Source organism: Vanacampus margaritifer, chromosome 1, assembly GCF_051991255.1.
Source record: "Vanacampus margaritifer isolate UIUO_Vmar chromosome 1, RoL_Vmar_1.0, whole genome shotgun sequence".
Classification (NCBI taxonomy): Eukaryota; Metazoa; Chordata; class Actinopteri; order Syngnathiformes; family Syngnathidae; genus Vanacampus; species Vanacampus margaritifer.
The window spans coordinates 22,783,712-22,811,694 of record NC_135432.1 but is presented as its reverse complement, the minus strand read 5'-3'; the positions used below and the strand labels follow the sequence as shown (position 1 = coordinate 22,811,694).

Here is a 27,983-nt window from a genome sequence, read left to right as displayed (position 1 = left end):
TTGTCGTGTATCATCGCGATTATCACTGCGCTATCTTGCACTCGATACCCTATCAAATTAAACAATTTCATCGTCTTTCTCGTTCGATAATCAGGAAAAGTAAATAGAGTATGACCTCCTGTCCACGCAAACACTAGACGATCTTTGATCGATGTGAACCATCCGAGTGCGGTGTGCGTGGAGAAGCGGAGAACATCGGCTTTAAGGATGGGAAAGAAACAGAAGAAATCCGGGGAGGATAGGTAAAGAAGCACCCGCGAGGGCTAACGCAGGGTTTGCCTTCGCTGACACGCGGCGGCACTGAGCGCCATGACGAAAACGCGCCCAATGGCGCCACGGAGTTTCTCGGTTCGCTTAGCAGCTAACTAAAGCTAACCACGAGTCGACGGGTGCCAGAACGGAGGCAGGGAAGAAGTAATTGTGGAAATAGTGCAGTTTAACAAATATTATCCATTAAGTCAGGGCGGTCACGTATTGTGCGCTTAGACCGCTCAAAGCCAATCTCGGCGCTCTGCTTGTGCGTGTTAGCTGAGAGTCACTCGTGTTAGCCGGCTAGCGCTAGCATCCAGCTGGTTATCAAACGAAGCCAGAGAGTCACCTAAAGATTACTCTGCTACTTTTACTTACGTGTCTGATTCGTTGCTTGACTATTGGTAGTTCAAGCCTCCCAAAAAGCACCAGAAAGTTTTTGTCATGTTTGTCATCACGAAAAATAGATGTGTTTTGTAAAATACAATCACAAAAATATCATAAAAGACAGCGTGAAAACTTGTAAAGTGTGATTAAGCCGAAACTCAGACTGGTAAATGTGTGTGATAGTGTGTGCCTTTAAGGAGCCAGGCCTAATAGTGAGTGACGTCAGGCGTAGGAGTTTTCCAGACTAGCTACGTTTACTACTCCACTAGGGGTAAAACCAGGGTTGTGGAATCCAGGTCCAGAAAGTAAGAACCCTGAAACAGTTTGGCTTTAGAAGCTGGTGTTTTTACTCAACAGGTGACGATGAGCTTGTTTACCTGCTAGTTGAGTTAGAAGCACCTGTGGCTAAAGGCAGACCGTGGCAGTTTTTTCTTTAAAAAAATAAGTTTTTAAAAATATATAATTTTGGACCTAGATTGCCCAACAATTCATATAACAATTCAACTTTGAATGAAGAAGAATATTGGTTCATTTAGACGGATACAGTCCAAAACGAATCAATTACTTGAAATTGGTTCAGTAACTTTTTAGCCAAAAATCCAAGAACACATCACACAGGGTTCTACATTAACAGTGGCCCACTGCCACTCTGTGAATATGTGTCCGGCCCCTGAAGTTCCCTGATGCTGGCCCAACCAGATCCGTACTAATTGTCAAAGCAAAAGACAAACTGCTATATAAATCTGATGCACTATTATTAAGGTTGCTGACCCCTGCATTAAACTTTCTGTCCCTATTTAGCTCAATTAATTTGCCTTACTGGTGGGACTTGTGTTGTTCAGCCAAAGTTTTGGTATGTCTTGAGTGATCTTGTGAACAATACTGTCATTGTTCATGGAGATAGATGGACCAGAAGAACCTGAGCTAGATTAGCCCTTTAAACCTGAAGTCTGTTGCACCAAACTGAAAAATTGTAGCCTATAAGAACACATTTTTCTGTGCATTCTTGGATACCAAACTCACTACTATAACATCACATCCCTCCGTAGTGATGTTGTCAACATACACCTGCCATCATTTAAAGTGGGACCTTAGTCAAGGTTGAGGATTTATGCGCAGTTCCAAATACCAGTCAAATTTGTGCTAGAGAGCAATACATTTCAGGGAAAGCCTAGTAGAGTAATTTGACTTGATTTGGGGTTAATAAAAGGCATTAACGCTGGCAGTCGTGTGCTGACTCCCGTTTAACATGAGTTGAATGTGATTGGTTAATCCTGAACTCAGCTATATGCCCGTTAATAAGAGGATATGCAAACTTGTACAACCACACTATGTCATATGACAAAATCCTTGCATTTGATCAGAGGTATAGTTCAGTGATTTCCAAACACACAGCATTTAGTATTAGAAATCATCAAATTTCACCTAGTTGTGCCAAAAATGTATCTTTGTTTGCGATGTATAGTGACAGGTTGAGCAATTTGTGCTCTTCCTTGAGATGGCAGATGGTACAATTAAGTTGTGTATACACCTGTTGCCATTCATACAACAAAATAATAGCTATAACGTAACGAGCCCAAATTTCACACTAAGTTAATTCTACTAGGGGCTGATGAACAGTCAACGCTGCGAGCAAGTTGTTGAGTCAGCAGCGTGTGTGTTTGTTCCAACAGAGCAACCAGAATGAGCAGGTTTATGAGAGTGTTTGTTTGACCGTCCGATTTTGACTCCATCAGCACTAAAGATGACGACATCGATGCTCTGGCAGCAGAGATCGAAGGAGCTGGAGCGTCAAAGGAGTCAAAAGGGAAGAAAAAGAAAAAGGGAGCCAAGAAGGATGACTATGAGTATGTGACATCCTTTTTTTCCCTATCATCTCGCCTCCACTTTACTAAATTATCTCATAACATGTTTTTGTCTGCTGCTGCAGTGAGGATGACATCTTGAAGGAGTTGGAGGAATTAACTCTGGAGACGCATGGTGGACAGGGGATGGTAAAACAGTCTTTGAATGCCTGGCACATTTGTCGATAGGGTTGCAATACTACAGAAATTTTCAAAGTTGCAAACGTTTCATGAGAATTTGTGAGAATAGATCATGTATTTCCCTAAATTGACAGTTGGCTTTCTAATAGGGAACTTTTTTGAGTTACAAGAGTTTTTTTTTGTCAAGCAAACGACAACTGGCATTGACATTGTAGTAACAAATATTTGAACAGAAGTGGTGGAGCAACATGTTAATGTATCACATGAATGTATTTTTATTTATTTATTTTGCATGAGTTAATGAGATTATTTTGTAAATGTTTCAATTATTTTGGTAGGGGTTGAAGTTAGTTGTAGTTAAAACAACATTCGTGTTTTTATTCTTCAAAGAAATAATTGCTCAGTTAAATACTTAAAACTTGATATGCTAACCAATAAATCTGTTGAGGTGCTGTGCCTGTTACTTGTGCTTTTATGCATGGATGTCGGCTTATGACAAAACACAATGTTTCTATTTATTCAATGTTCCACCCCTTTGCAACCCAATTTGTCATGTTTCTTCACCAAGCTGCCTTCAACTTTGTTTCTTTGTAGAAAGACGATGCTGTGGAAAACGATGTGGAGCCTCCTAAAGCAGAGAAGAAGAAAACCAGGAAGGGAAAGGTGCAGAGTGCCAGTCTTGAGGAAGTGGAGAGAAATAAAGCCGAAGGTGCAGATGATGAGCTGAGGAATGGACAGCAGAAGAAGGTGGGGCGGAGAAGAAGTTATGCTAATTTGTATTGATTTTTTATTTTTTATAAACCGTGCCTGTCGTTAATAATGTCAGTGTTGCACCTCAAGGTGGCACCTTCTGCTCCATCCGAGTCTGATGAGGAGAGCGACTCACGGTCTTGTTTGAAGACCAAAGGACTGAAGAAAGATGCCAAGAGACCTTCCGGCTCTGACGAAGGCAACAATGAAGGCACAGCTAAAAATCAGAAAGATGTTGACTCCGAGGAAGATGAGGAATTCACCTCTCGGAGGGACAAGAAAAATAAGAACAAGGGAAAAGCTGCAAAAAGCGACGATGAGGATGAACAGGACGAAGATAGCGGCCCCAAGATGAAGACGGCGGCCCAAAAGAAAGCAGAGAAAAAGGAGCGGGAGAAGAAGAAGAAAGAGGAGGAGAGGCTCAAGCAAAAGATGCTGAAGGAGAAGGAGGCCAGCGGGGACGTCAAAAAAGAACCAGAGAAGAAGTCTGCAGAGACCGCACCCCCACAGGTGCTCCCTGTCGCAGATGGAAATGTGAATGAGCAGGAAGAAGCAGAGCTAGAAGATGAGGGTAAGATATCTGCCCGGACGCATGCCGGCACATGCGATGGAGAAAAAAAAAAGTCTCCTTGTTGTTTTTGTTTTATCAGATGAGGGTGACAAGAAGAAGAAGGATAAGAAGAAAAAGAAAGGGGAGAAGGAGGAAAAAGAGAAGGAGAAGAAAAAGGGTCCAAGCAAGGCCACGGTGAAGGCCATGCAGGAAGCTCTGGCCAAGATGAAAGAGGTGTGATGTTAAAAGTGTGGAGGAGAACTCGTTGGTTAGTATGCTCCCCAGATATCAGAGCTCCTTTTCGTCTCTGTAGGAGGAGGAGCGCGCCAAGAAGGAGGAGGAGGAACGGATTAAGAGGCTGGAAGAGTTGGAGAAACAGCGGCTGGAACAGGTAAAAACCAGACAACAGAACCAACCTCTATTGTTGAGGAGGGCGCTTCAAATGTACCATCAAAAAATAATAATAATAATTGGGTGTCAAGTGATTTTGCATTGACTTTTTTTTTTTTTAATAAATCAGATGATTTGAGTAATTGTTTCAGCCTTATAAAGTACTTAAAAAAATAAATATATATATATATATATATATAAGGTAAAATAAATAGCTTGAGTTCATTTTCTGGTCTTTCTGTGGAACTCACGTTTGACCTCTTGACACCATGCAGGAGCGTCTTGATCAGGAGCGCAAGGAGAAGAAGAAGCAGAAGGAGAAGGAACGGAAGGAGCGTCTGAAGAAGGAAGGGAAGTTAATGACTAAATCCCAAAAGGAGGCTCGGGCTCGGGCTGAAGCCACCCTTAAAGTGCTGCAGGCTCAAGGTGTGTTGGCCAATCGGCTAGCTTCTCCCGTGGTTGACCACCAGCGGTTACTTTTCCTATCACCAGCTGACCTGTGTCATTGTGCAGGAGTGGTGGTGCCATCCAAAGACTCTGTGCCAAAGAAGAAGCCGGTTTATATGGACAGGAGGAAGAAGAAGCAGCCGATCACGCAAACTTCAGAAGGTATGGTGAACCAATTTGTTATTTACAAATTCCCCTTTTCACTGTTTCCCCCCTTCTTGCTAATTGAAAATTTTTCAGGTGTAAATGTACTTTTATGAGCCAAATTATCATCTATTGCTTTCAACATCTATTCTCCATAGTGGCCAAAGCACTAAATAACCAAATTGTCCAACACTGGTTGAGATAAAACTCGATGGCAATAAATCATAGACAGAAAATTAAATGGTGAATGGAGACACAGAACACAGAAATCCAGTTAAACATTGTTCTTGCTAGCAAGCATGTTGCCCAAAAAAATAGAAATGAATTAAAAAAAATCTTCTTCATTCTTCTCCTCTTTTTTCTTCCTTTTTTAAAACATTTTTTAAGTAAAAGTCATCCGATTTCAGCCTCTCAAATGTGAATCATTTCTCATTTAGTTAGTTAGTTCATAGATATTATTGTTTCAAATCATATGTTAACCAAATCCTATGCTAACCAAGTTTTTTCAGGAAACGGTCAAGTACACCCATAGTTCAATGTGAATTCAGAACCGTTGTCATGTATTGTGATCTATTTCACAGAAACATCTGCGGTGACCTCGCCAACATCAGAAACGATAGAGCCCGTTGCCCCGGCAATAGAGGCAGTGACGCCGCCAATAGAGCCAGGTGAGAGGTAGGAGGTGTATACATGTGGAGGATAGATGCGGCAAAATTTAACTGGTGGCTTTTTGTGGGTGCATTTTTAGAGATGAAGGCAGATTTTGCCGTGGACGACTGGGAGGCGATTGCCAGTGACGAAGAAAAAGGTTAGTGTTGAAGCAGGATCGGTTGGAAGTATCTGCAGCCAATTGCAACTGCTGATGGTTTGAGTGATCCTCTGGCAGAGTTAAAAAAAGTCCGCATTGAGGTAAAAGAGGAGTCCGCTGTCCCACCTCAGCCCACCGCCAGCGAAGAAGAGGAGGAGGAAGAGGATGAAGATGATGAGGATGATGATGACGAGGGGGAAGAGGAAAGCGAGGAAGCGCCAGAGGAGGAGATGGCCAAGGGCGTGGCGGGGGGTCAGGGGAAGAAGCAGCAAGCAAAGGAGAGTGAAGATGAGAGCAGTGAGAGCGACGATGACGACGACGACAGGACCAAAGAGGAGCGTCTGTACGATCGAGCTAAAAGGCGGATCGAGGTGAGTGTCCAGAGCAGCTGAGGGGGGAGCGCTCACCTCTTTTCACTCATCCCGAACTAGATGTTTGTGTTGTCATAGAAACGGAGAGCGGACAACCTCAAGAACATTGACATAAACAGACTGAGAGCGCCGGTCGTGTGTGTGCTCGGACACGTCGACACCGGAAAGACCAAGATCCTTGATAAGGTACACACGTAGCTGACTTGGTATTGTAGTGGTTCACATGGCTCAGAGTTTCCCCAGCCTGGCATTGAAACTCCTCATGAAGCCTGGGAATTACAGCCCCTTTGCATCATGTTGCTTTTTGCGTCTTTCTGTAAATGATTGATTTGCAACCACTGTGCCACAGCAGTGTGCCGTGAGAGATAATCAGGTGTAAATGTAATCGGTCAGAAAATGATACAACTAATGTATCTTTGTTAATCTCTCTATACCACTGGTCTGCAACCTGCGGCTCTGGAGCCACATGTGGCGCTTTAGTCCCTCTCATGCGGCTCCCTGTAGATTTCTTAAAAATGTATTTGTAGAATTATTATTTTTTTTTACATATTTATTTTTACATGAAATATTCTATAAACGAATTAATGATTTAGATTTAGAAAAATCTACATAAAAAATGTCAGTCCCAAATTTTTATGTTGTCAGAAAAAGACAAAAGGTAGATGAAAAAGTTTTTAAAATGTCCAAAAAGTGACCATAAAATGTCCAAAAAGGAAGGTCAAAAGCGGAAAATTACCATAAAATGTCAATGAAATTGCCAAAAATGTCAAAATAAATAAATAAGGCAGAAAAGAAAACATTCAAAAAGTATCCATAAAATGTCCAAAAACAAAGAAAGGCAGAAACTTACCAATTACATGTCGGTCTCTACAAAAATGATAAAAATAAATAATAATAATAAAAATTAAATAAAAAAAAGGCAGAAAAGAAAACATTAAAAAAGTAACTACAAAATTTCCAAAAACAAAACAATAAATCATGAAAATGACCATAAAATCAGAACATTGATAGCAAAATGGCATCAAGTAAAAAAATTGCCATAAAAAACTGGAAGAAGAAAGGCAGAAAATTCATAAAATTGCCAAAAATGTCAGATATTTGACAGAAAGGCAGAAAAATCTAAAAGCGTATGAAAAACAAAATGAGAAAAATTACGCACACAAGAAACAACAACCCAAAAATGGAAGACAAGTTCATTCAAGTACCATGAGTCAGATTGTTCTGTTAAATTCTTAAGTCAGGGTACAACAATACTAGTTTTTGAGTGCAGAATCGATTCGTCGACTGGTTTGTGGTTATTCCAAATCAGTGGAAGAAAACGGATGGTTTCTGGCTATTAACTTGTTTCTGGCTCTTTATTGCTTTGTCATTCACACAGCTGCGACACACCCACGTTCAGGACGGCGAGGCAGGAGGAATCACACAGCAGATCGGTGCCACAAACGTCCCGAAAGAGACGATCGAAGATCAGACGAAGATGGTGAAAAATGTACGACATTGACACGTACACATGAACACGACAACAAAACAGGAGAGACACACAAATTGTTTGCAAAGTTTTCATTGTTTGTGCATGTGTAGTTTGACAGAGAAGGCATAAAGATTCCTGGCATGTTGATCATCGACACACCAGGGCACGAGTCTTTCAGGTGAGAGTTTGTCAAAGATGAGCTGATTTGAGATGTATCATGTGGCCTAGTGTGATTTGCCTAACAAGTCCTCGTACTTGATCAGTAACTTGAGGAACCGAGGTAGCTCCCTATGTGACATCGCCATCCTGGTGGTGGACATCATGCACGGTTTGGAGCCTCAGACCATCGAGTCCATCAACCTGCTGAAGGAGAAGAAGTGTCCTTTCATCGTGGCGCTAAACAAGGTGACTTCCTGTCAGCTGCCCTACTAGTAGCGAAAAGATCCTTTGTGATGCTAACGGCTAATCTTCGCTTCAGATTGACCGTTTGTACGACTGGAAGAGGAGTCCTGAGACGGACGTCTTGGCGACACTGAAGAAGCAGAAGAAAAACACCAAGGATGAGTTTGATGAGAGGGCAAAGGCCATCATCGTGGAGTTTGCTCAACAGGTGCACATTGATGGGCTTTGCTAGGCTTGCAAACGTGTGCGCATAATTGTCATGGAAACGTCCTGATTAGAAAATTCCCATGATTGTGCAACCCCAGTGTGTTCTCCAAATCTGCTGCTCTGACCTGATGTCACCTTGTTGATGTCGTCAGAGTCTCAACGCCGCCCTGTTCTACGAAAACAAGGACCCGCGGACCTTTGTGTCGCTGGTTCCCACGTCGGCTCACAGCGGCGACGGGATCGGAAATCTCATCGCGCTTCTGGTCGAGCTCACTCAGACCATGTTGGCCCGCCGGGTCGCGCATTGCGAAGAGCTCCGGGCTCAGGTCATGGAGGTAACAGAGTTGACCTGAAATCACTCGTCTTTTAAAAAAACAAAACAAAAAAAACGAATACATGCGGATCTTGCATGTGTGTCAGGTCAAAGCTTTGCCTGGGATGGGCACCACCATAGATGTCATCCTGATCAACGGGCGCCTACGGGAAGGCGAGACCATCCTCGTCCCCGGAGTGGACGGACCAATCATCACGCAGATTAGAGGGCTGCTCCTCCCACCACCTCTTAAAGAGCTCCGGGTCAAGGTACGCAGGTCATTAGAACGCCAACACATTTTAATGTGCTACTGCTAACCTGGGCTTGGCTTATCATAAATTTTTTTATGAAAATATGATTACCGAAAAAAATTGCCAAAAGTGCGTATACAAGATTTATCCCATCAACATCAACATCCATAAAGTCTAAAACAATGTATTACAAAGGCAGCTGTTGAGATATTTTAACTAGATTTTTCCTTTCTTAATGAGTGATTATTAGTTGTTTTTAACTTTATTTTTAACTCATTCATTCCCAGCCATTTTCACTGAAGCAACCCCCTTTGCTCCAAACCTACCAAAAGAAAGACTAGAGTCCCTTCTTTCATCAGGAAAAAAAGTATTTCCATCTGTTTCCATTTTGCAACTATTAGCATTAGAATATGTTTTATAAGTTTTAGCATTATTCGCAAACCTGTTTAAAACACTGGGGGAAAGTTTTTTGCAACATGGCTCTGGTTGATCTCTTATACTCTGCCCCCACCTGCTGGCCGTTTTTTGTAATAACTACCATTGCTTTAATCGACCTCTTCAGGTCGGAGGCTGCATCAAAGTCTTCTGTATATTTTGTGTATTAAAAAACATATGTTTTTGGGACCATGGCAATATTAAAAGAACGTTTAATAAATTTTTAGGAGCAAATGAGTTAATCGACCTCTACATGGGCCGTTATTTGCACGAAGCACATCAAGACGGTACTCGATTTCTTGCCATGTTCACTGCAGGATAGCCTCAACATCAGTTTCCCATCTATCAACACAGTATCTGAAACACAAACTTTTAATGTGAATAAAAAGCGATTAAAATAAAACAAATCCGGTAAAGATATCTCATCAACTGCCTCTGTGATATATATTTTTTAAATTGTAAAGAGACTTTATGGACACCCTGTATGTACTTTTTGACACCAAATACTAGTTTCCTATTAGCCAATAGCACTACCGGAGCAATCTAGATTTATTTTTTCTAGAATAATTTTTTTTTTTCAGGTGGCCAATGCTATAAAATTTTATTTTGTGATGTATATTATTAAGCCTTCTTATTGTATGGCATTAATGTTCAACTAATTCATTATTTATTTATTTTATTTATGTAGAACCAATATGAGAAGCACAAAGAAGTCTCGACATCTCAGGGTGTGAAGATTCTGGGTAAAGACCTGGAAAAGACGTTGGCGGGGCTCCCCCTGCTGGTGGCACACAAAGATGATGAAATAGCTGTCCTGAGGGTAGTGTACTCCCCCTCCGATTACACTTCACACACACTCGCAGGATCACACAGCTGATCTCTACTACTGGTTTTTAGGATGAACTTATCCTTGAGCTCAAACAAACTCTGAGCTCCATCAAGCTGGAGGAGAAAGGCGTTTACGTGCAGGCGTCCACGCTGGGATCACTCGAGGCTCTGCTCGAGTTTCTGCGCACATCTAAAGTACCGGTGAGTAGCAGTCTGGTTATGTTATGACAGCGGCCCCAAATTTTGTTTTGTGCCAGGAATGACAAGCAAACGACGTGTGTGTTTGCGTGTGCAGTACGCTGGCATTAACATCGGTCCAGTCCACAAGAGGGATGTGATGAAGGCCTCAACCATGTTGGAGCACGACCCACAGTACGTCCGCCTCTCTTCACTTTTCTTATGCAACGAGCTGGTGTCCGCTCTCATGTCGCTTCATGGCCGCAGGTACGCTGTGATTCTCGCGTTCGATGTGAAGGTGGAGCGAGAGGGCCAGGAAATGGCGGACAGCTTCGGCGTCCGCATTTTCTCTGCGGAAATCATCTACCATCTTTTTGACGCCTTCACCAAGTACCGCGACGACTACAAGAAAGCCAAACAGGAAGAGTTCAAGTAGGCGTGAGCAAAATGTCCGCCCATGTTTGGTGTGTGGCTGTTGATTGACAAGCGTGTGTGTGTTTGTATGCGTTCAGACACGTGGCGGTGTTTCCGGTGAAGATCCGCATCCTTCCGCAGTTCATCTTCAACTCCAGAGATCCCATCGTAATGGGCGTGACTGTGGAAGCTGGCGTCTTACGGCAAGGGACGCCCATGTGCGTTCCCAGTAAAGGGGTGAGGAAGCTTGCAAAGGGGTGGAAATGTTTTCTTCATTTGCATGGGAATTTAAGACGTGGAATTTTAGAAATATTCCAAATTGGAAACTTTACATGGGAATTAACTGGTAATCTATTGGATCTATATTCAAGTATGAATATTTAGTTTTGTTATAAGCAGACATCGATGCAATTTGCAATTTTTGTGGTGAAGTCTGGAACGTATTGGCGGTTCCTAGCGATGTGCAATTAATCAAATATCAATTACAATTTCAATTATTACACTCCACAATTACAAAATCAACAATCAAAAAAAAATATACTATTTTTTGAGTTTTTTTAAATTCTAAAATAACAAATTTAATACATTTTGTTTCATCCAAAAGGAACTTTCATAATAATAGTGTTGCAAAGAATTGTATTTGTCTTAATATTTTTTATTTATTTATTTTTACATTTAAACATGTTCTTGTTTTGTACCCCAAAAAATCATCCTACTGTACAGTGCACGTGCTGCACTTCAATTAAAAGTTTTTGCCAACAAACATAAATAAATATTGTTATAAATGTATATTATTATAAATTTTGTTTGGTCCAAAAGGAAGTTACATAATTAGTGTTTCTATTTTTTCTAATTTGTCTTTATATTTTTAAGTGTCTAAACATTTTCTTGTTTTGTACCTAAAAAATAAATAAATGATCGTCCTGCTGCACTCCAACTTAATTTTTGTTGTTGCCAACATTAATTAATTAATTAATTAATATTATATTATATTATTATAAATTGTGTTTGATCCTAAAGAAACTTACATAATTCTAATGTTTCTATTTTCTGTTTATTTCCATCAATTCCTATGCAAAGTTTTCAAATTTTGAATTTTTCAATTCAAGTGGTGAGTCCCACACACTTTTGGGGGTGTTTGTATAACAAATTCCTGTTGATGACGAGTGCTTGTGCGTCGCAGTTTGTGGACATCGGTGTGGTCACCAGCATCGAGATCAACCACAAGACAGTGGACAGCGCCAAGAAAGGTCAGGAGATCTGTATCAAGATTGAACCCATTCCTGGCGAGTCGCCCAAGATGTACGGCCGCCATTTTGAGGCCACCGACATTCTTGTCAGCAAGGTGAAGTTCGCCTTGGACCAGTTTTCTGTGTCAACACTATTCATGACAAAATATAGTAGCTCATGAGGATCAAAAATACAGTATTGTTGCTGTGACACAATATAACACTGATTCAATTGACAATGTTTCAGATCACGCGGGCGTCCATCGACGCGCTCAAGAACTGGTTCCGGGACGACATGCAGAAGTCGGACTGGCAGCTGATCATGGAACTGAAGAAGACCTTTGAGATCATATGAGCACTTCGCACTTAAAAAAAGAGGCGGCACCTCTCTTCCTTGTAATGACATGGAATGAAAAGTTTTTACCCGCGAGAACGCTCTCGTCCGGTGTGCCGCGGGTGAAGCTGTGCCACGCTGAAACATTTCACTCTCAGTATCCCGACGTGCCTGTTGTCTTTCTTGTTCTCTGCTCTGATTCGTGGCTGCTGTTGCTTCCTGTCTCCGCCTCCAATCAGACGGACATTGACGAGTTTAACCAGCCCCTTCTTTTTGGCTCTGCCGAGGTGCATTGTGGGACCGTACAACACACAAGGAAACAGCAGAGGCGACCATCGCCAGTGGCAAAGACAACTCTGTGTTGATACTTTTTGCTGTGCGCTTTGTTGGCCATGTTGGCAGCGGCGGAGTGGACAAAGGACAACCCTCGGAAATGTTTTACTGAAGTGCTGATGTAATAAATTCCCATGAAACTTGAACAGTGACTCGTTTGTTGTCAATGAGTCAGCAACGGGAATATAAATGTATGTAAGGCGCACTTGAACGCAGCAGAGTACGCACATACAGTGCTCTGACGTCACCCACTCGTGCTAGATTTCATTCACGCTACCCTAAAATGCATTTCCGGGTTTGGGATTTGGGTCAACAGGCAAGCAAACGAGAGAAACTTTGCGGTTCATACCATGCTTTGCTTCAGGGTGGTGCCCCTCACCTGCGTGGACTTCTTGGTGCGGAGGCCGAGCGGCGGCTTGGAAGTCCCCGCCATCGGCTTGCCATATGCGGGTACTAGCACCGCCGCGACGCCTGCCTCAATTCGGCGCGGACATAGCAGATGTCCGTCTTCACCCACCGATTTGAATATATCTAATATTTAAATATATCATATACAGAAAGCGAAATGAACTAAATATTCAGGCACATAACCTCATTATTCATGTAAAGATAATCTTAAATCTGTTGGTTTCATTTTACTTCCAAGTGTAAGGTCGTCCACGCTTCTCGTGTCATTATCCAATCCATTCCACTTAATCGTGTCGAAAACGTCTTTATTAGTAAAAAATAAAAAATAAAATCCAGTCCATGTTTTCACTGCGTCGTCGACTGCGACCATGCTTGCAATTGTGCGTGCCTCTCGCCAAGTGTTCCAAATACATGCAGCATTGAGGAAAATAACGTGACGGATGGACTGGAATGAATTACTTATATGATCAGAAATCAATTGATTTCCTTCACTTCAATAGTACCGTAGATACTTTGTATGTCATGATTTGTTATCCACTTCTAATCCATTCCACTTGAACTTCCTTATTACTGGAAATCCAGTCCATGATTACCTGCTTGTTTGCTTGCTCCTAACCTGCTTGTATTAGCGTCCAATGGACGCCGTCCATTGTCTATCACGGCCGAGAAAGGGAGTCATGATGGATATAAGGAAGGAAGTTTCTGAAGAAAAAAAGTAAGTCATCATCACTGTCTACTGGTAGTAACAATTAGCTAGCTGTGGCCATGGCTCAGCTAACAGCAGAAAGTCCCATGCTATATTGTCTGATAATTACTCTACAATCAATGCATGTGAAGTTCCTGGCTGATATACAGATGAAGCGAGTTTTTAGAGGGAACTTTATGCTTGAATTCACACTAAAGTAAAAAGATGATTCACTTATGGTTGTCGTCAGTGGATGATGATAATAATAATATAATTGATAATACTAATCCTCCACTCATGTTGAATTGTAGGAGACAGAACTAGGAGTATATAGAGAGCAAGTGTGGAGCGATACCTACTTGAGACGTGAGTGTAGATAGTGAGTCTAAAAATCATATAAAACTCAATATGGATTTAATATTATGAATATGAAACATGTCAGTCAAGGTGCATCATTAACTTGAGAGTAATGAACAGAAAGTGGAGCTATTTAAAATAAATTTAAGGCAGGCATCTTATAGCACACCATACACAAGGAAACGGGCTCTTTGCACAAATCCACTACTTCCTGAATTTAGCATCACTCCTTCATTTCTTGTCTTTCATGATTGGACGAACTGATTAATCCAGGTGTGCCTGACCGCAGTAACTGTGACGACAATGGCCAGACACACCTGGATTAATGCGTTTGTCCAATTATGAAAGACAAGAAATGAAGCAGTGGTATCGAGTTCAGGAAGTAGTGGATTTGTGCAAAGAGCCCACTCGGTGTGCTTTACATAATTAAAAGTGCAATATTTTTATATCTGTTCTAAATGTACAGTAAAAAATGTTGTAAGTTTTCATACTCTTGTTAACAAAATGTGAAAGTAATAAATAGTTCAAATGAATTTTTGACGTCTATAGCCGTCAATGGCAGTGAATGAGTTGAGTACGCAGTTTGAATACTTTTGGCTCTTCCGCTGTCAGTTGGTGTTGGGTATGAAAAGTCCATGTAGGTCCAAGTGAACGCTGACAGGAATGACGGCCTGTGCCAGCTCCTCCAGCGTCTTGGCGTCGAGCACAAGCATGAAAGGGGAAGTGTTAGGGTCCGGAGAGATGACGGATGATAAAATCACTCCTGCAGAAAAGTGATGGGATCTTAAATACTGTTTCTTCAGAGAAAAATAAATACAAATAAAAAATGTCGTGAAAGCTCACCGTCGTCTTCGTCCACAGCTCCGGGTGACGCCACAAACACGGGTTCTGACGGGTAGCAGTTGTCCTGGTGCCATTCCACATGGGTCCTGGTTACTGTGTCAAACTTGATGATCTGGGGGACAAAGGTTGCGATGTCTGTTACGCAGCCCTGCTTTGATATTGGGACGTCTTTCCTTGAGCAATCCTGACTGGTAGTGGGAAAGTAACGAAGGGCAAGTACTTTCTTACTCAAATAGTTTTTAAAATACGTAATACTAATAGATCACATTCAAAAAACGATATTCGTACTGTGTAAGGAAGCGATGCATAATAACCAGCATGTGTTTATCACCTAATTTGGATTTGTAATACAGCATTGTACATTTAAATAAATAAAACTTCAAATTGATAACCTTTTGTGTTGTAGTAGCTTGATATGAATAAGTCATGCTACCAAAGTAGCAACAATGGCTATTTACAGTGCTAACGATAGCTTTGTATTGCTAGCGCGGTTATTTTGTAAGCGCATGTCATTATGAATGGGGAGCAACGGGAGATTGGTTAACTGAGGCTACATTCAAATCTTACGGGCAGTTTTAACACTCCAAACTCTTCCTTTTTAAGATAATTTTTTTATGTCGGCTCTAAGAATGGTTTGTGGCGAAGCTAAAAAACAAAACAACAAAAACACTAATTGCAAATTTGTAATCGTTATCCATAACTAATGCAGCATTTAAAAAAATATATGATTAGTTAACAAGGTTAGTTATCAGCTTTGCGAACATGTTTTGATAGTGAAGAAGTCAAGTTAACGCTAAAACAACCTGCACCGTGACCTTTTTTCTTCTCAGAACAAGCACCAAGTTAATAATAGCAAAAGTTAATGTTACTTTTCTACACAAGTGATTTTACAAATTTGTACTTAAAAAAAAATCAATAACTCTGCTTTCATCAGTCTTTTATTTTTTGTTTAGTTGTTTTTCAGACCAGTATCTGTACTTCTCAAGCACAAAGTGGGAGGACTTTTACCACCTCTGGTTCTGACCTTGTTGGGTTGGGATGACCAGTCCACTTTGGATCCGTAGAAGTATCTGTACTTCTTGCCATTAAACTTGTAGTTGATGTTAGGCAACTCCAGACCTGGTGAGAAAATAAGACAATTCCAAGCCGTTAGAGCATTTGCAGCATCACTATTAGATAGTAGTGTGCTGAATTGTCCATGTACTAGTACAATCTTTGCCCTAACTACTAGTACTACCAGTGAATCATTAGGTGTTAAGTAGTTCAATTTTATAATGTCACTAGTGTCCCCAAGTTGTTCTACTGGTGGACAGGAAATGTTATACGTTAGTGGTAGGGAGGACCTCCGGACCACTTTTAAGGCATTCGCTCTACGACTGCGACATCTAACAACTTAACGCTGACCTTGGAAGAGAGTTTCCGGCTGGCAGTAGACTTGACCGTCCTCCTTCACAACGGCCGTAGCGGTTGTGTCTGCCAGAGTCACCAGGTTGGCTCCTTTTGGCGAGTCCTGTGAACATACACATGGGGGTGAATACTTTTTTAAGACTTTGCGATTGTGTTGCTATTTTTGATTGACTTTAGAGTAAGCTTGCAATCTAAAATAGCAATGAAGTAAACTACTTTTAAATCATTCACTGCCCTGAATTCATATTAAAAAAAAGATTATTAAAAATTAGGAGCGATAATTTTTTTAAAATTGTAATAATCGCATGACTTTACTAGTTAACTCATGATTAATCACACATTTTATATGTGTTTTAAATGTACAGTAAAAACAATTCTAGGTTTTTATACTCTTGTTAACAAAAGTGGGGAAAAAAAGTTAAACTCATAGAAATAGTTCAAATGAATTTTTGCCGTTTATAGCCGTCAACAGCAGTGAATAAATTAAAAAAAAAAAAGAAGAAGAAAGAAAATATAAAAAATTCGGGCGTCAGGTAATTTAAAGTTTTGAATTGTAATTAATTGCATGGCTTCACTAGTTAACTCGGGATTAATCACAAATTTCATATCTGTTCTAAATGTACAATAAAGAATTCTAGGTTTTCAACAAAAGTAGAAAAAAATGTTAAACTAATAGAAATAGTTAAAATGAATTTTTGACGTTTACAGCTGTCAACGGCAGTGAATAAATTAAAAAAAGAAAGAAAGAAAATATAAAAAATTCGGGGCGTCAGGCGATTAAAGTTTTTAATCGTAATTAATCGCATGACTTTACTAGTTAACTCGCGATTAATCACAAATTCCATTTCTGTTCTAAATGTACAGTAAAAAAATGATAGGTTCTCAACAAAAGTGAAAAAAAATGTTAAACTAATAGAAATAGTTTAAATGAATTTTTGACGTTTACAGCCGTCAATGGCAGTGAATGAGTTAATATTTTTTTTTCAATATTTTCAACAGTAATTGAGTGCATCACTCAAATCAATTGTATCACTGCCCTTGGGCCTGACCTTGTTGACATTTAGCGGTAGGACAAACCGCTGGCTGACTGGAGGCGACGCCTTGGAGTTTGCATCAATGAAGCTGCTGGTATTCATCCTCAGGTTCTTCATGTAGAACATGTCGTACAGATGGCTGTCCTTGTAGGTAATTAGGTCGAACACCACGTGATCATCAGTCTCATAGGCGTTAATGTGATGAAAGACCACCAGGGCGTCACCAAAGAAACAAGTGGAAACCCTCTTCCCTGTCGTCCGGTTAAATAAGTGAAAGAAGGTCTAGGAAGGAGCAGAGTGTCAGTTGCTGATCGAAAGCGGTGACGGACGGCATCCAGATGCGTCCACATACCGGCTCGTCCTTGTCAAACTTGAGACAGCTTCCCCAGTTTAGGCCCCGAAAATAGGCGGTCGCCAGTTTGACAATGTCGACTTTGAACGGTTGCTCCACGAATACGATGAAATTGTCGGTCATGCCAAAGCTGTGGAAGTAGCTCGGGAAGAGCGTGGAGCGAAAGGGAAGGGAGCAGATTTGCTGCACCTGCCCGAGGGCGGGTTTCTTCTGCTCACAACCTGAAACAAGCGACTGGTGTTGAAGTCGTCATGCTGCGCTTAGGATGAAGCCACACTGGTGAGCTTGGCGCATTAGCTAGGGGTGTCTAAACGTTTTCTAGAATACAAAATAAATGGATGGATTCAAGGGCCCCTTTGAAATTCTTCACCTTTGATTATTTTAACATGACTGTAAATGTATGCTATGCTACTTCCAAATGCCCTGTAAGTTTAAGCTTAATTATCGAAAATGATTTGATAAATCGATGAATTGTCGATTATTGATGTCAATTCTGCCTTCTCTTAGCATGCCATGTGACGTAAAAGCTTAAGTCGACCTATTTTTTTTTTACAATGATATATTGTACAGTATGTGCACCAGCCAGTCTAAACATAGCATTCTGATTAATATTGTGTTGAGTTGAGTTAAGCAACAATATTCAAACGTTCTTCTTATCTATCTCAGGGTGCGGCCATTTTGCCACTTGCTGTCGACTGAAAATGACATCCCAGTTGCTCAGGAATTACCGTTCAGCTTCAAAAAATAGGTGAGCCATAATTGGTCGTTGGATATCATTTTCAGTCGACAGCAAGTGGCAAAATGGCCGCCCACTGATATAGATAAAAACGGGTGAATTTTGCTGCTTCATTCATATTCCACAGAAACGCAATATAAATCCAAATACATGCATTTAGACGAGTGGGGCTGCATAGAACATATTATTGTGAAGAAAACTTTTGGATTGACAGATCTTTAAAAAAAAGAAGACACACTTCTGTTATCTTAATGCTAATACATAATATGAAACTTCATCATCAAATCTTGTTTGTTGTAAGTTTATGTATTATACAAGTTACGCACGTAGTTTGGACACCCCTAGCATAAACTAACAAATGATCTTGAGACTACCTGAAGTATCCGAGAGGACTTTAAAGATGACATACTTTGGTGGACCAAGTCCTATAATGGCGGTGCCCATGTTGTATGTGTTGCCTTCGTTGTCATAGTGAGGGTGAGCCGTTGCCAAGTTGAGAGCAATATGATTCCTGTAGTTGACCTGCGAAGCGCGCCAAATTTAAAAGAAAATATCTGACAATATTAAGCAGAATTTGCAAGAGTCAGAACACAACGTTTCACCCTTCCAGTGGTGTCCAAAGTGACGGGGTCAATCCGATTAATGTAGTTGATCTCGGAGGAGGCGTAGTAGTCCTGACCGTAGCGGATGATGTTAATCATGTTGTTGTCGGTAAAATCAGGAATGACATTGCTGAGGTGCGTGAATGCTCTGAGGAAAGAGACGTTCCGTGTGAAAATCACATTCTCACAAACACACCACTAAACCAGAGCTGGACTCCGAACGCCTCATGTCACTCACTAGGCCACGCCCCCACACATATCCATCCATCCATTCTTTACACCGCTTTTCCTGTTCGGGGTCCAAGGTGATAAAACATGGACCAGAGCTTGAAATGGCCGCCGGTCGGTCACACGGCAGACAAACGACCAATTCAGACTCAAATTCGCACCGTCGTTCAGTGGTAACTGAACCATCAGTTACGAACAAATTACAGTACACAAATAAGTCAAAGTACCACTGTAGTTCCGTACGGCACCTAGAGAAGATGTTTTTGCAGGGGTCCGGATAGACCATGGTGCCGAACTCGGAGACGACGATCCGGTCAGCCTTGATGTTTTTCTGATAGGTGTGGCTCTTCAGGAACTTACTACTGTAAAACACCTCACCTGGAGAAACAAAAATCTCAAAGTCAACGGCGTTCTTTGTTGTTGGCGTAAACATTATTAGAAGCTTTGACCTACATTTTATATATATATATATATATATATATATATATATATATGTATAATTAAAAAAATATATATATTTATTGTGTTTTTGTGTAGTATTGATTTTGGTGATCGATAGTGGTATCATTAAGAGGCGGATTAAGTCAGGCAAGTCCCCACTGACGGCCCAGGTAGCAAATTTCGGACCGCCACGGCGTCCATCTTTACCCACCGTCTTTGAAAACGAAGCCGTGAAGGAGGGACATCCCATCGAACCAGTGGTTATACTCCGAGTCGCCCACAGAAAATAGAGCGGGCCCGTTCCTCACCAGCGTGCCCTGCAGCCATGCAGGCACACAACCTGCAAAGAGCACTGGTCAAAGGTCTTCTTCGTCTGGACCGTCACCAACCACAAGTGCCAATACAGTCAAACACATATTTGGGTTTTATAAAACGGTCACATTTAACTGTATTGCACATAAAAGCTAAATTAAATTGTACATAATTGCTTAAAAACTGTTTGTAAAGATTATATGCAAATAGAATTGACTGGGAAGTTATGTCAAAAATGTTCTTCACAGTAATATGTTCTATGTGCCACCACCAGTCTAAACGAGGCATTCTCATTAATATTGTGTTTGTGGAGGAAGAATTAAGCAGCAAAATCCCCCGTCTTTACCCATCTCAAAGGGCGGCCATTTTGCCACTTGCTGTCGACTGAAAATGACATCAGAGTGCCTAAGGGCTCAGGTAACGAATACAATGGTCACGGCTCACCTGTTTTCTGGGTTTGGTCATGTTACGTTCACAAGCTGAGCGAGATGTCATATTCAGTTGACAGCAAGTGGCAGTACAAGGCAAAATGGCCGCCCCCCCTTAGATGGATAAAAACGGGCAGCTTAATTCATTAATATTCCACAAACACAATATTAATCAGAATATCGTGTTTAGACCAGTGCGGAGGCATCGAACATATTGTAGTGAAAATTCTTCACACTTTGAATTGAAAAGGAATTCAGTGAGTCGTTCAGTGCCACTAGAGGGTGCCGACGCTTTAACAATCACAGTTTTCATCGCTTGAAGGTTTCCATCTGACATTTCCATGATACAAAAGGAGACATATAACAATTGCCTTTCTGATTTTCCTCACCCTTGACTTGAGCTTTCACGGGCTCTGGTGTTTCCTTCCCGTTCTGAATAAATAATGACTGCATTTCCACAGCTGAGCTTGACTCATTCATTTTCCTGCTGCTGCTGTCACTCCACCATCAAGTTGATGAAACACATGCAGATAGTGTGTACTTACGTGAGTCTTCACTTATCTGTCAATGGGCGTCCTGTAAATGTTACGTAAGAGCTGCTTGGACCTAAAACCGATTTTTTTCTCTCTCTCTTGTTCCTTTTGAAAAAGCAACTTACATATTGTATGAAATGAACAGGGGGGGGGGGGGCGATTTGTCCTTGTAATCGTTCAAACTATTGATTACTGTACCAGTGAGATTTTTTTAAATAAGAATAATTGTGCTTTTAAGTTGTTTCTCAACTTATACAAACCATGTCATGAAACCTTTCTAGCCATGTAGAGGAAAAGAGATAAAGAAGTCAGATACTGTACATGACTCAGCAGAAATGACATCAAGGTAATTGCTGTAACAATGTGTGGACTTGTAACTCCTTTCTTCTATTTTTGTTCAATATTTTCAACCTAAATTGAATGTGTTACTCAAACCATCGTAAGTAAGACTGTTGCTCATATTAGAACAATACATTCATATCCAAAAATATTTATTTTTTGCACTATATAGCTATGCTTGTTCAGACCAATTAGCATAGCAACTAACACAGCTAAGCTAGCATGTGCACTTGCATTGATTTGCAAACATCTTACTGTAGTTTCACTAATACTAAAACACGATTTAGCATTCAAATAAAGTTAAACTTTATTAATTTATAAATTGTTTATTTAGCAAATATATATATATATATATATATATATATATATATATATATATATATATATATATATATTTTTTTTTTTTTAAGGTGCCTAAGTATCTGTAACTGGGTTGTGGCAACACAGCAAAAATATATGACGACAAATACAATTTCATAAATAGTGTTAACTTACTAGCCTGTTGTCACATCCAGCACTACTGTCAGATATATTTAATGTGTTTCATTAGCATCATAAAGTCACTCAAGCTACTTTTATCTGACTTGAACTTTTTTCTCCCTTTTACACAAATCAGACCGGGGAGAAAAAAAAAGTGCGTTGGCGAATTGCGGACATCTGGTGTGTGCTACGTGTTGAAATGAAATCAAAGATTCAGAGAACGTGACCTTCAGACTCTTGTATCTCTAATGGATTAAATCTGTTTATGGCTTTATAACTGCTCTTATCAATGTCACAACACACTCACTTGACCTTCTTCGGTCATGTCATTGCTGACAATTTCATGGTGGCAAAGTACTGACACCAGAAGTACAGAATTGTGTAAAAAGAAAAAGGAGGTAAAGAAGTAGAAGTATTGATTGGACTCCTTTAAATGAAATTCGAAAGTACAGACGGTATTAGTAGTATTTAAGTACAAAAGTAAAAAACAACAACTATAGTGCCATATAGTAATACTTACGAATAAATCATAGCACCAAAGTAATCTCTGGCTAATATCTCGTTTACGGTGCAATCCTAGCTTAGAATTTGCTAACACTGTTATATTGTTGAAGTCCATTTTAGCCACGTTAAGGCAAAAATGAATACTGGTACTTTGACATTCTTACAATGAGAGATGTGATGGGCTGATATCCAAAATGTTCACTTCACAAAGAACACTACGACTGGTCTTGGATGAAAAATGACGTTTATTACAAACATTTGACACAGAGCTGTTAGTGGTCACTTAGCAGCTGTTAGAGTTGTAGAAATAACACCGTCTGATTGGTTTGGTCTGCTGCTCGTCAACAGGGCTGGCGCTACTTCAGCACCAACGCTCGCTTGCCATTTTGACCCTTCATAGTGTGCTTTTCATCACCTTTGTTAGTGCTCTAGTTTAGGCCTAAAAATTGAGTAGTACACCACGATCCGCCTTAAATTCTTTGTGGTGCACTACATTTTAATATCTTAAATCAAACGTAGTGTGCTACTGTATGTTTTTCCCCTCAAACCTTTTGTTGTCACGTTTTAAACAATTTAGAGTGCAACGTTCCACTTTTAACATGTTAGAACAAGGGTGGGCAAAAGTTTGACAAAGGCCACATTAGATTTTTGAAATGAACTAAAGGGCCAGATTATTGTTAGATTAAGCAAAAAAGAAAGAAAGAAAGAAATTGAAATGTGCACGTAAAAAATGTTAAATAGCTAACTGTAAATGAATGATGAACTAACTCTGTCATGTTAATTGCATTATTTTTAATTTGATTAAAATATATCAAACACTTGAATCAACTAATTGTAAAATTAGTTCATGATACTGAATTTGTTTCTTCAAAGTAAATTGATTAAATGGAGCATTTGCTATTAATAATAATAATAATAATAATAAAAAAACATTTTGTGATATTTGTTATAGCTATTCAGTATGACCCAACAGTTATATGGTTAAAAAGCACCTGTGGAGGGTGGAATAAAAAAAAAAAAACGTCCCCCTCTGGTGCCATCTTGTGCAATATCCAAGAAACCACCACTCCCTAGTAAAAACAAGAATTAAAAAAATGCTACCAAAAAAAAACAAAGATAGAAAAAAAATTAAATTTATATAAATGCATTTAAAAACAGTTAATACAATTTGAATAAATAATTTTGTGAAACATAGCTAAATTAATGCAACAAATATTACAGGCGGCCCACCATTGCCTTAGAAGGTAATGTATCCATTACTGTAGTGTTGACCATTTTCCACCTTAAAGCACTCATAGGGGCTTTAAGACCCCTGTAACTCCTTAGTAGGGTTGCAAAATTTTGAGAATTCTAACGTTGGAAACTTTCCTCGGGGATCAATGTAAATAAACCAGCAATGTACCAAATTGAAATGGGGCTCTTAATAGCTTAATAATAAAAAAATAAAATTAAAATAAAATAAAAAATGGGGGCGGGGGAAAGGGTCATAATTAACAGTCATGGTTTTGTTCTTTGTTTGTGATACAATTCTACTTACAAAAAAAAAACCTGAAACCTGCATTATTTTGATGATTTGTGCTTGAATGTGATGATCTATCCATTATTTTAGCACCAATTCCTATTTTAAGTTTCCAGCTTTCCAAAATTCTCGTCTTCTATAATTTTCCACCACTGCAACCCTGCTCCTTGGCAATAGCACACTACATTCAAGCTTAAACCCTACATAACGCAACTACACATCACTGTCAACCTGTCAATAACTAAGCGCTACATTCTACCTTTAACCCAGCACTACTTTCTCAGGCTGCATAGTTCCTTAAGGACGAGGGTGTCTGAGAATGGCACCAGAAGAAAGACGTAGACAGTTTGACAGGAAACAGGACGTCGGGAGAAGTTGGGCAGAGGGGAAGTTGCACAGGGAGCCATAGAAGGAGAGACACAGGAGGTCAGACAGAGAGACGGACGGGCGGGATGCTGGACGAAATGACGGTCAGGAAGCGGGACGGACAGACGGTGTCGTATATGAACACAAACGAGAAATGCATAATCAGTATATCCAATGTGAGCAGAGCTGCACATATGAAGTCACCAAGGTGGCGCCACCACAGGTTGGGATGGTCATGATGGGTGGTGGCCAGCAGAGACAATAGACCTTTTCAGGAAGTTTGTAAACAATAGGTGCTTCCGGGGGGCAGCACGCGTGTGTGTGTGTGTGTGGGGAGGGGGGTGACAGAACTTTCTGGGTTTGCCTTGATTGCTCTGAATCCCGCACTGTGACACTGTTGTATAGTGTTCCACAGGGTTCCATTTTGGGGCAACTGCTGTTTTTATTTGTACGGCAGTTCGTATACAGCCAGGGCTTTTTTAAAGTGCTCTATAAATAAAATTGAATCGGGAGTTGCCGGTGTATTGGTTGTAGACAATAGATGGTTGATGGTCCATGAAATGAGTGAAACCATGAATCAGTCCTTGGTGGAATATGTCGGGGACCACTGTCTTATAAGATAAATTGGCTTGAGTTTATTTACTGACAATTCTGAGATTGCCCTTGCCACCCGGAAGTACGTGTGTGACGTCATGGTGAAAAGGTCTATTCCGGTTTGCCCAAAGGAAAGAAACAAAATCCAGAAATAACGGTTGAAACGGTTGAACATAACATGGTCGTCATGGCAATGCTACAGTGGGGCACCACCTAACGGTCAGTGGACAAAAACCTACACAGGAAGGCGCCACTAAGACACTCCGACGCATTCACACACATACTCTCTCACGCACACACGAATATGACAAACAGTTTCTCTATTAAGGTGAAAAACAGATTCTATTATTCTTCATATCGATCATCTTCATTATGTTCATCCGATCAGTGGCATGTATGCAGTACAATATATGTACATCCTCATCATGACAGGGGCAGAGTCACGCAGAGACATCCTAAGGAACTCCGGGTCTTTTTTTTCTATTTTCTTTTTTTTTTTTAACTGTCTCTAGTTGCCAGGCAACGGCAGGTTCCCGGGTTCAAAAGTTTGTGATGTCATCTGTGATTGGCTTGGGGACCAATCGGATAGCAGTCCTGAATGAATGATGTCTGGAGGTGTGTTTTTACACTGAAACCACAGGAAGGAGGGCGAGCCTAACGTTACCTGCTACAGGGAGTCTGTGTGTGTTCGTGCGTGTGCGTGTCATTGCGTGTCCAGTGCGCTGCGTGCCACCCAGCCTTCGGCCGCCGGCGAGTCGCTGTTGGCCGGTCGGTACACCAGACTCTGACCCTGTTGGTTGGAGGCCAGAATTTGAACCTTCTCGCCCCGGAACACGCAGATCTCGTCTTCGCGTACGGCCACAAAGTCCTGAAGCACCAACACCAACTCCTGAGAAGAAAAAGGTTGTTTCAAAAGTTTTAAAACAAACACTTCATTCAAACCCAAAAACGTGTAAACATGTTGTTTTTTTAATATATAGTTTGACCTTCACTCCCAAAAACGTATTTACATGTTTGTTTGTTTTTATGCAAGAGCATACAGAAGGCTTTGATGCAGCTTCTGACATGAAGAGGTGGCTTAAAGCAATGGTAGTTATTACAAAAAACGGCCAGCAGGTGGCAGCAAAGTATAAGTGATCAGCAGGGCCATGTTGCAACAAGCTCTTTTTGTCCGTTTTCACCAGGAATGTGAATATTGATGAAACTTATATTCGAATGCTAATTGCTGCAAAATGGAACATATATATATATATATATATATATATATATATATATATATATATATATTTTTTTTTTTTAGGTTCAATGTTTTTATAGCAATAGAACACAATATTCTGTGGGCCTTGCAAAATCAGTCAAAATCCAGTAAAACAGTCGGGAGCGAAGGGGGTTGTTTCAGTGATAATGGCTGGGAGTGAATAAGTTAAAGATTCAATGTAAATGTCTGGAAATCTAAAGTTAAATAGAGCTCAATTGTGCTTGGGTGGTTATTCTTTTGCAAACCACTAGAGAGAGCTTGTGTACAACAAGCACCACAATGACCCATTTTAATGTTTTAAAAAAAAAAAATCTAAATTTATTGTGATTGGCACACAAAGTGTTTATGGGTCAATAGGCCCCGCTACATAAATAATGCAGGTCATGACCGGTGAAACTTATTAGAAATGTGTATAAAATTCTGAGGGGAAAATCATAAGTACAGTACAATGGTACCTTGAGATACGAGTGTAATTCATTCAGTGACGGCGCTTGGATCTATAATGAATAAATAAATCAACTTCCCCCATTGAAATGAATGCAAATAGAATACATTTTTTGACAATTTTAAAAGAGCTAAAAGAACTATCATGTGCGTCCGAAACAAAGAAAGCTCTTTGTTCACAATTATCCGTCATTGTGTTAAATGAATTATATATAATAAAAGTACTTGTGGTATTGGTATTTTTGAGTGCTTAAGAGTAAATACTTAAATAATATTAAAAATATTCTACTAGTAGTAGTTAACATCTAGTGCTTAATTAGTCATACTCATGTATGAGGTCATGTTTTGGCCGCTTAAAATTCAATTCCCACCTGGACATCCTGATCGCTGTCTGGCAACGGCTGAGGGGCGTGACCATTCGGTGTGGGCGGGGCTGAAGGCGGTCGCCCCGTCGACAGTGGACGGGTCACCGATATCCCGCCTTCCTTTTTCTGGTACTCGATAGGAGACTGGAGAGCTAAACGATAATGTTAAATGTTAGCGAGGTTCACAAGGCGATTGCAGCACGTCCGGCTTTTTACTCACCAGACAGGAAGTTGTTCTGCGCGTCCAGCAGGGCGGCGATGTTCTCCACCCAGGTGTTCTTGATGTCAGTGGAGGACGCCTGGAGCGTGAAGCGCTCCGCCGAGCCGCGAGACCACAACATAAACTTACAGGGGTCTCCCTCCACGCTGTCCTGCATGGCCAGGTAAGTCACCTGAAGACACAACTGCAGTAAATCCCTGCTAAATCGCAGATTTTGAAGCTTATTCCACAAGGCGGAATGTGAATGTCATTATGTTTTTCTTATGTGGTAAAGCTGGCAAAAAATATCGGCTGATTTTAAAAGTAATAATGCAGTGGCGCCATAGTGTTAATTCACTACTTTTTGAAGGCTTAAAGTTTCTGTAAAATCGATGCTAATTCCCGTTAGCATGTCTTGATTGCTTGCTTTATATGTTAGCACTAAGCTAGCAAACGTTTGTTAACGTGTTTTGGGGAAACTTTTTGGTCTTTCGACAATGCTTAGTTCTTTTGCTGTCTGCGATGTTGCTTCATGTGTGTTAAAGTAATAATTGTTTGAAGGTTTATACTTATCGTAACATTAAGGCTAATTTAATTTAGCCCGTCTTAATTATTTGTTAACCTTAAGATAGCAGCCTTTTGTTATTATATGGATTTTTAATATGTTGTAAATAAACAGTATTTAATTCCCTTTGGTTTAATGTGCCAGTTTTACAGTAAAGCTAAACTAGATGTGACAATGAAATTGGGTCACATCAGATTGTGTGTGTTTTTTTTTTTAATTAACAGAGATTGTGAGCGGGTGTGGATAGTATCCCCCGTAATAAAACATGGATTCACTGAACTTCAGTTTTACCACTTCTTGACCAGTCTGACCTTGATGCTGTTCTTGAACTGGTATCCCGGATTGTTGGATCCTTTGCGAAGGAGTTCGCTGAAGATGATAATCTGCTCAAACAGGAAAACCCGGCGCTCTTTGCTCCGAGACAAAACTCCGCCATCCTGCTCCCACACACAGAAGGTCTCCTGTTGCAGCAGCTTGCCCTGAGAGGTCAACTTCCCCTGAGGACAGAC

At 40.5% G+C, this 27,983-nt stretch overlaps 3 protein-coding genes across 6 annotated transcripts in view; 1 reads left to right on the top strand and 2 right to left on the bottom strand.

Moving 5' to 3' along the window:
* The first annotated feature begins 18 nt into the window (after window positions 1-18).
* Window positions 19-12,621, top strand: eif5b (eukaryotic translation initiation factor 5B). 2 transcript variants are annotated; one of them, XM_077584449.1, is made up of 26 exons: window positions 19-242; window positions 2,373-2,483; window positions 2,567-2,630; window positions 3,216-3,368; window positions 3,462-3,942; window positions 4,022-4,155; window positions 4,235-4,312; window positions 4,587-4,737; window positions 4,825-4,920; window positions 5,484-5,570; window positions 5,651-5,710; window positions 5,789-6,081; window positions 6,160-6,267; window positions 7,460-7,570; window positions 7,663-7,730; window positions 7,816-7,957; window positions 8,031-8,162; window positions 8,314-8,496; window positions 8,582-8,743; window positions 9,849-9,980; window positions 10,058-10,189; window positions 10,284-10,360; window positions 10,433-10,597; window positions 10,678-10,816; window positions 11,763-11,924; window positions 12,056-12,621. In XM_077584449.1, the coding sequence occupies exons 1-26, from the start codon at window positions 208-210 to the stop codon at window positions 12,161-12,163; spliced, it is 3,564 nt and encodes a 1,187-aa protein (XP_077440575.1). In that variant the 5' UTR covers window positions 19-207; the 3' UTR covers window positions 12,164-12,621. The 2 variants fall into 2 exon arrangements, with proteins under 2 accessions (XP_077440575.1, XP_077440582.1); XM_077584456.1 differs by having other exon boundaries at window positions 146-242; window positions 2,310-2,483.
* A 1,616-nt stretch (window positions 12,622-14,237) lies between these two features.
* Window positions 14,238-20,832, bottom strand: bco1l (beta-carotene oxygenase 1, like). Of its 2 annotated transcripts, none has more exons than XM_077573900.1 (11): window positions 20,698-20,832; window positions 19,780-19,908; window positions 19,376-19,505; window positions 18,900-19,047; window positions 18,672-18,819; window positions 17,562-17,782; window positions 17,225-17,491; window positions 16,173-16,278; window positions 15,793-15,887; window positions 14,769-14,880; window positions 14,238-14,688 (listed from the first exon to the last, which is right to left on the bottom strand). In XM_077573900.1, exons 1-11 carry the CDS (start codon window positions 20,786-20,788, stop codon window positions 14,534-14,536), a joined length of 1,602 nt encoding a protein of 533 aa, XP_077430026.1. In that variant the 5' UTR covers window positions 20,789-20,832; the 3' UTR covers window positions 14,238-14,533. The 2 variants fall into 2 exon arrangements, with proteins under 2 accessions (XP_077430026.1, XP_077430034.1); XM_077573908.1 differs by lacking the exon at window positions 20,698-20,832 and adding an exon at window positions 20,325-20,345.
* Window positions 20,833-22,391: 1,559 nt separating this feature from the next.
* The window catches only part of LOC144062720 (kalirin-like), a 33,517-nt gene continuing 27,925 nt past the window's right edge, over window positions 22,392-27,983 (bottom strand). For both annotated transcript variants that reach the window (XM_077584376.1, XM_077584386.1), the window contains exons 54-57: window positions 27,786-27,971; window positions 26,931-27,102; window positions 26,717-26,862; window positions 22,392-25,532 (exon numbers count right to left, since the gene is read on the bottom strand). In XM_077584376.1, coding sequence (XP_077440502.1) covers window positions 25,347-25,532; window positions 26,717-26,862; window positions 26,931-27,102; window positions 27,786-27,971 — 690 coding nt within the window. In that variant the 3' untranslated portion in view covers window positions 22,392-25,346. The remainder of the gene's footprint in view (window positions 25,533-26,716; window positions 26,863-26,930; window positions 27,103-27,785; window positions 27,972-27,983) is intronic.

Bases quoted from the DNA above. Each gene is read 5' to 3' on its own strand.
- eif5b (XM_077584449.1), top strand. From the start codon at position 208: ATGGGAAAGAAACAGAAGAAATCCGGGGAGGATAG. The intron at 7,571-7,662 runs GTACGACATTGA...GTGCATGTGTAG, and splicing joins AGACGAAGATGGTGAAAAAT to TTTGACAGAGAAGGCATAAA. The intron at 8,744-9,848 runs GTACGCAGGTCA...TTATTTATGTAG, and splicing joins TTAAAGAGCTCCGGGTCAAG to AACCAATATGAGAAGCACAA.
- bco1l (XM_077573900.1), bottom strand. From the start codon at position 20,788: ATGAATGAGTCAAGCTCAGCTGTGGAAATGCAGTCATTATTTATTCAG. The intron at 19,048-19,375 runs GTGCCGTACGGA...CTCTTTCCTCAG, and splicing joins TGCAAAAACATCTTCTCTAG to AGCATTCACGCACCTCAGCA. The intron at 16,279-17,224 runs GTCAGGCCCAAG...GTATGTTCACAG, and splicing joins TACCGCTAAATGTCAACAAG to GACTCGCCAAAAGGAGCCAA.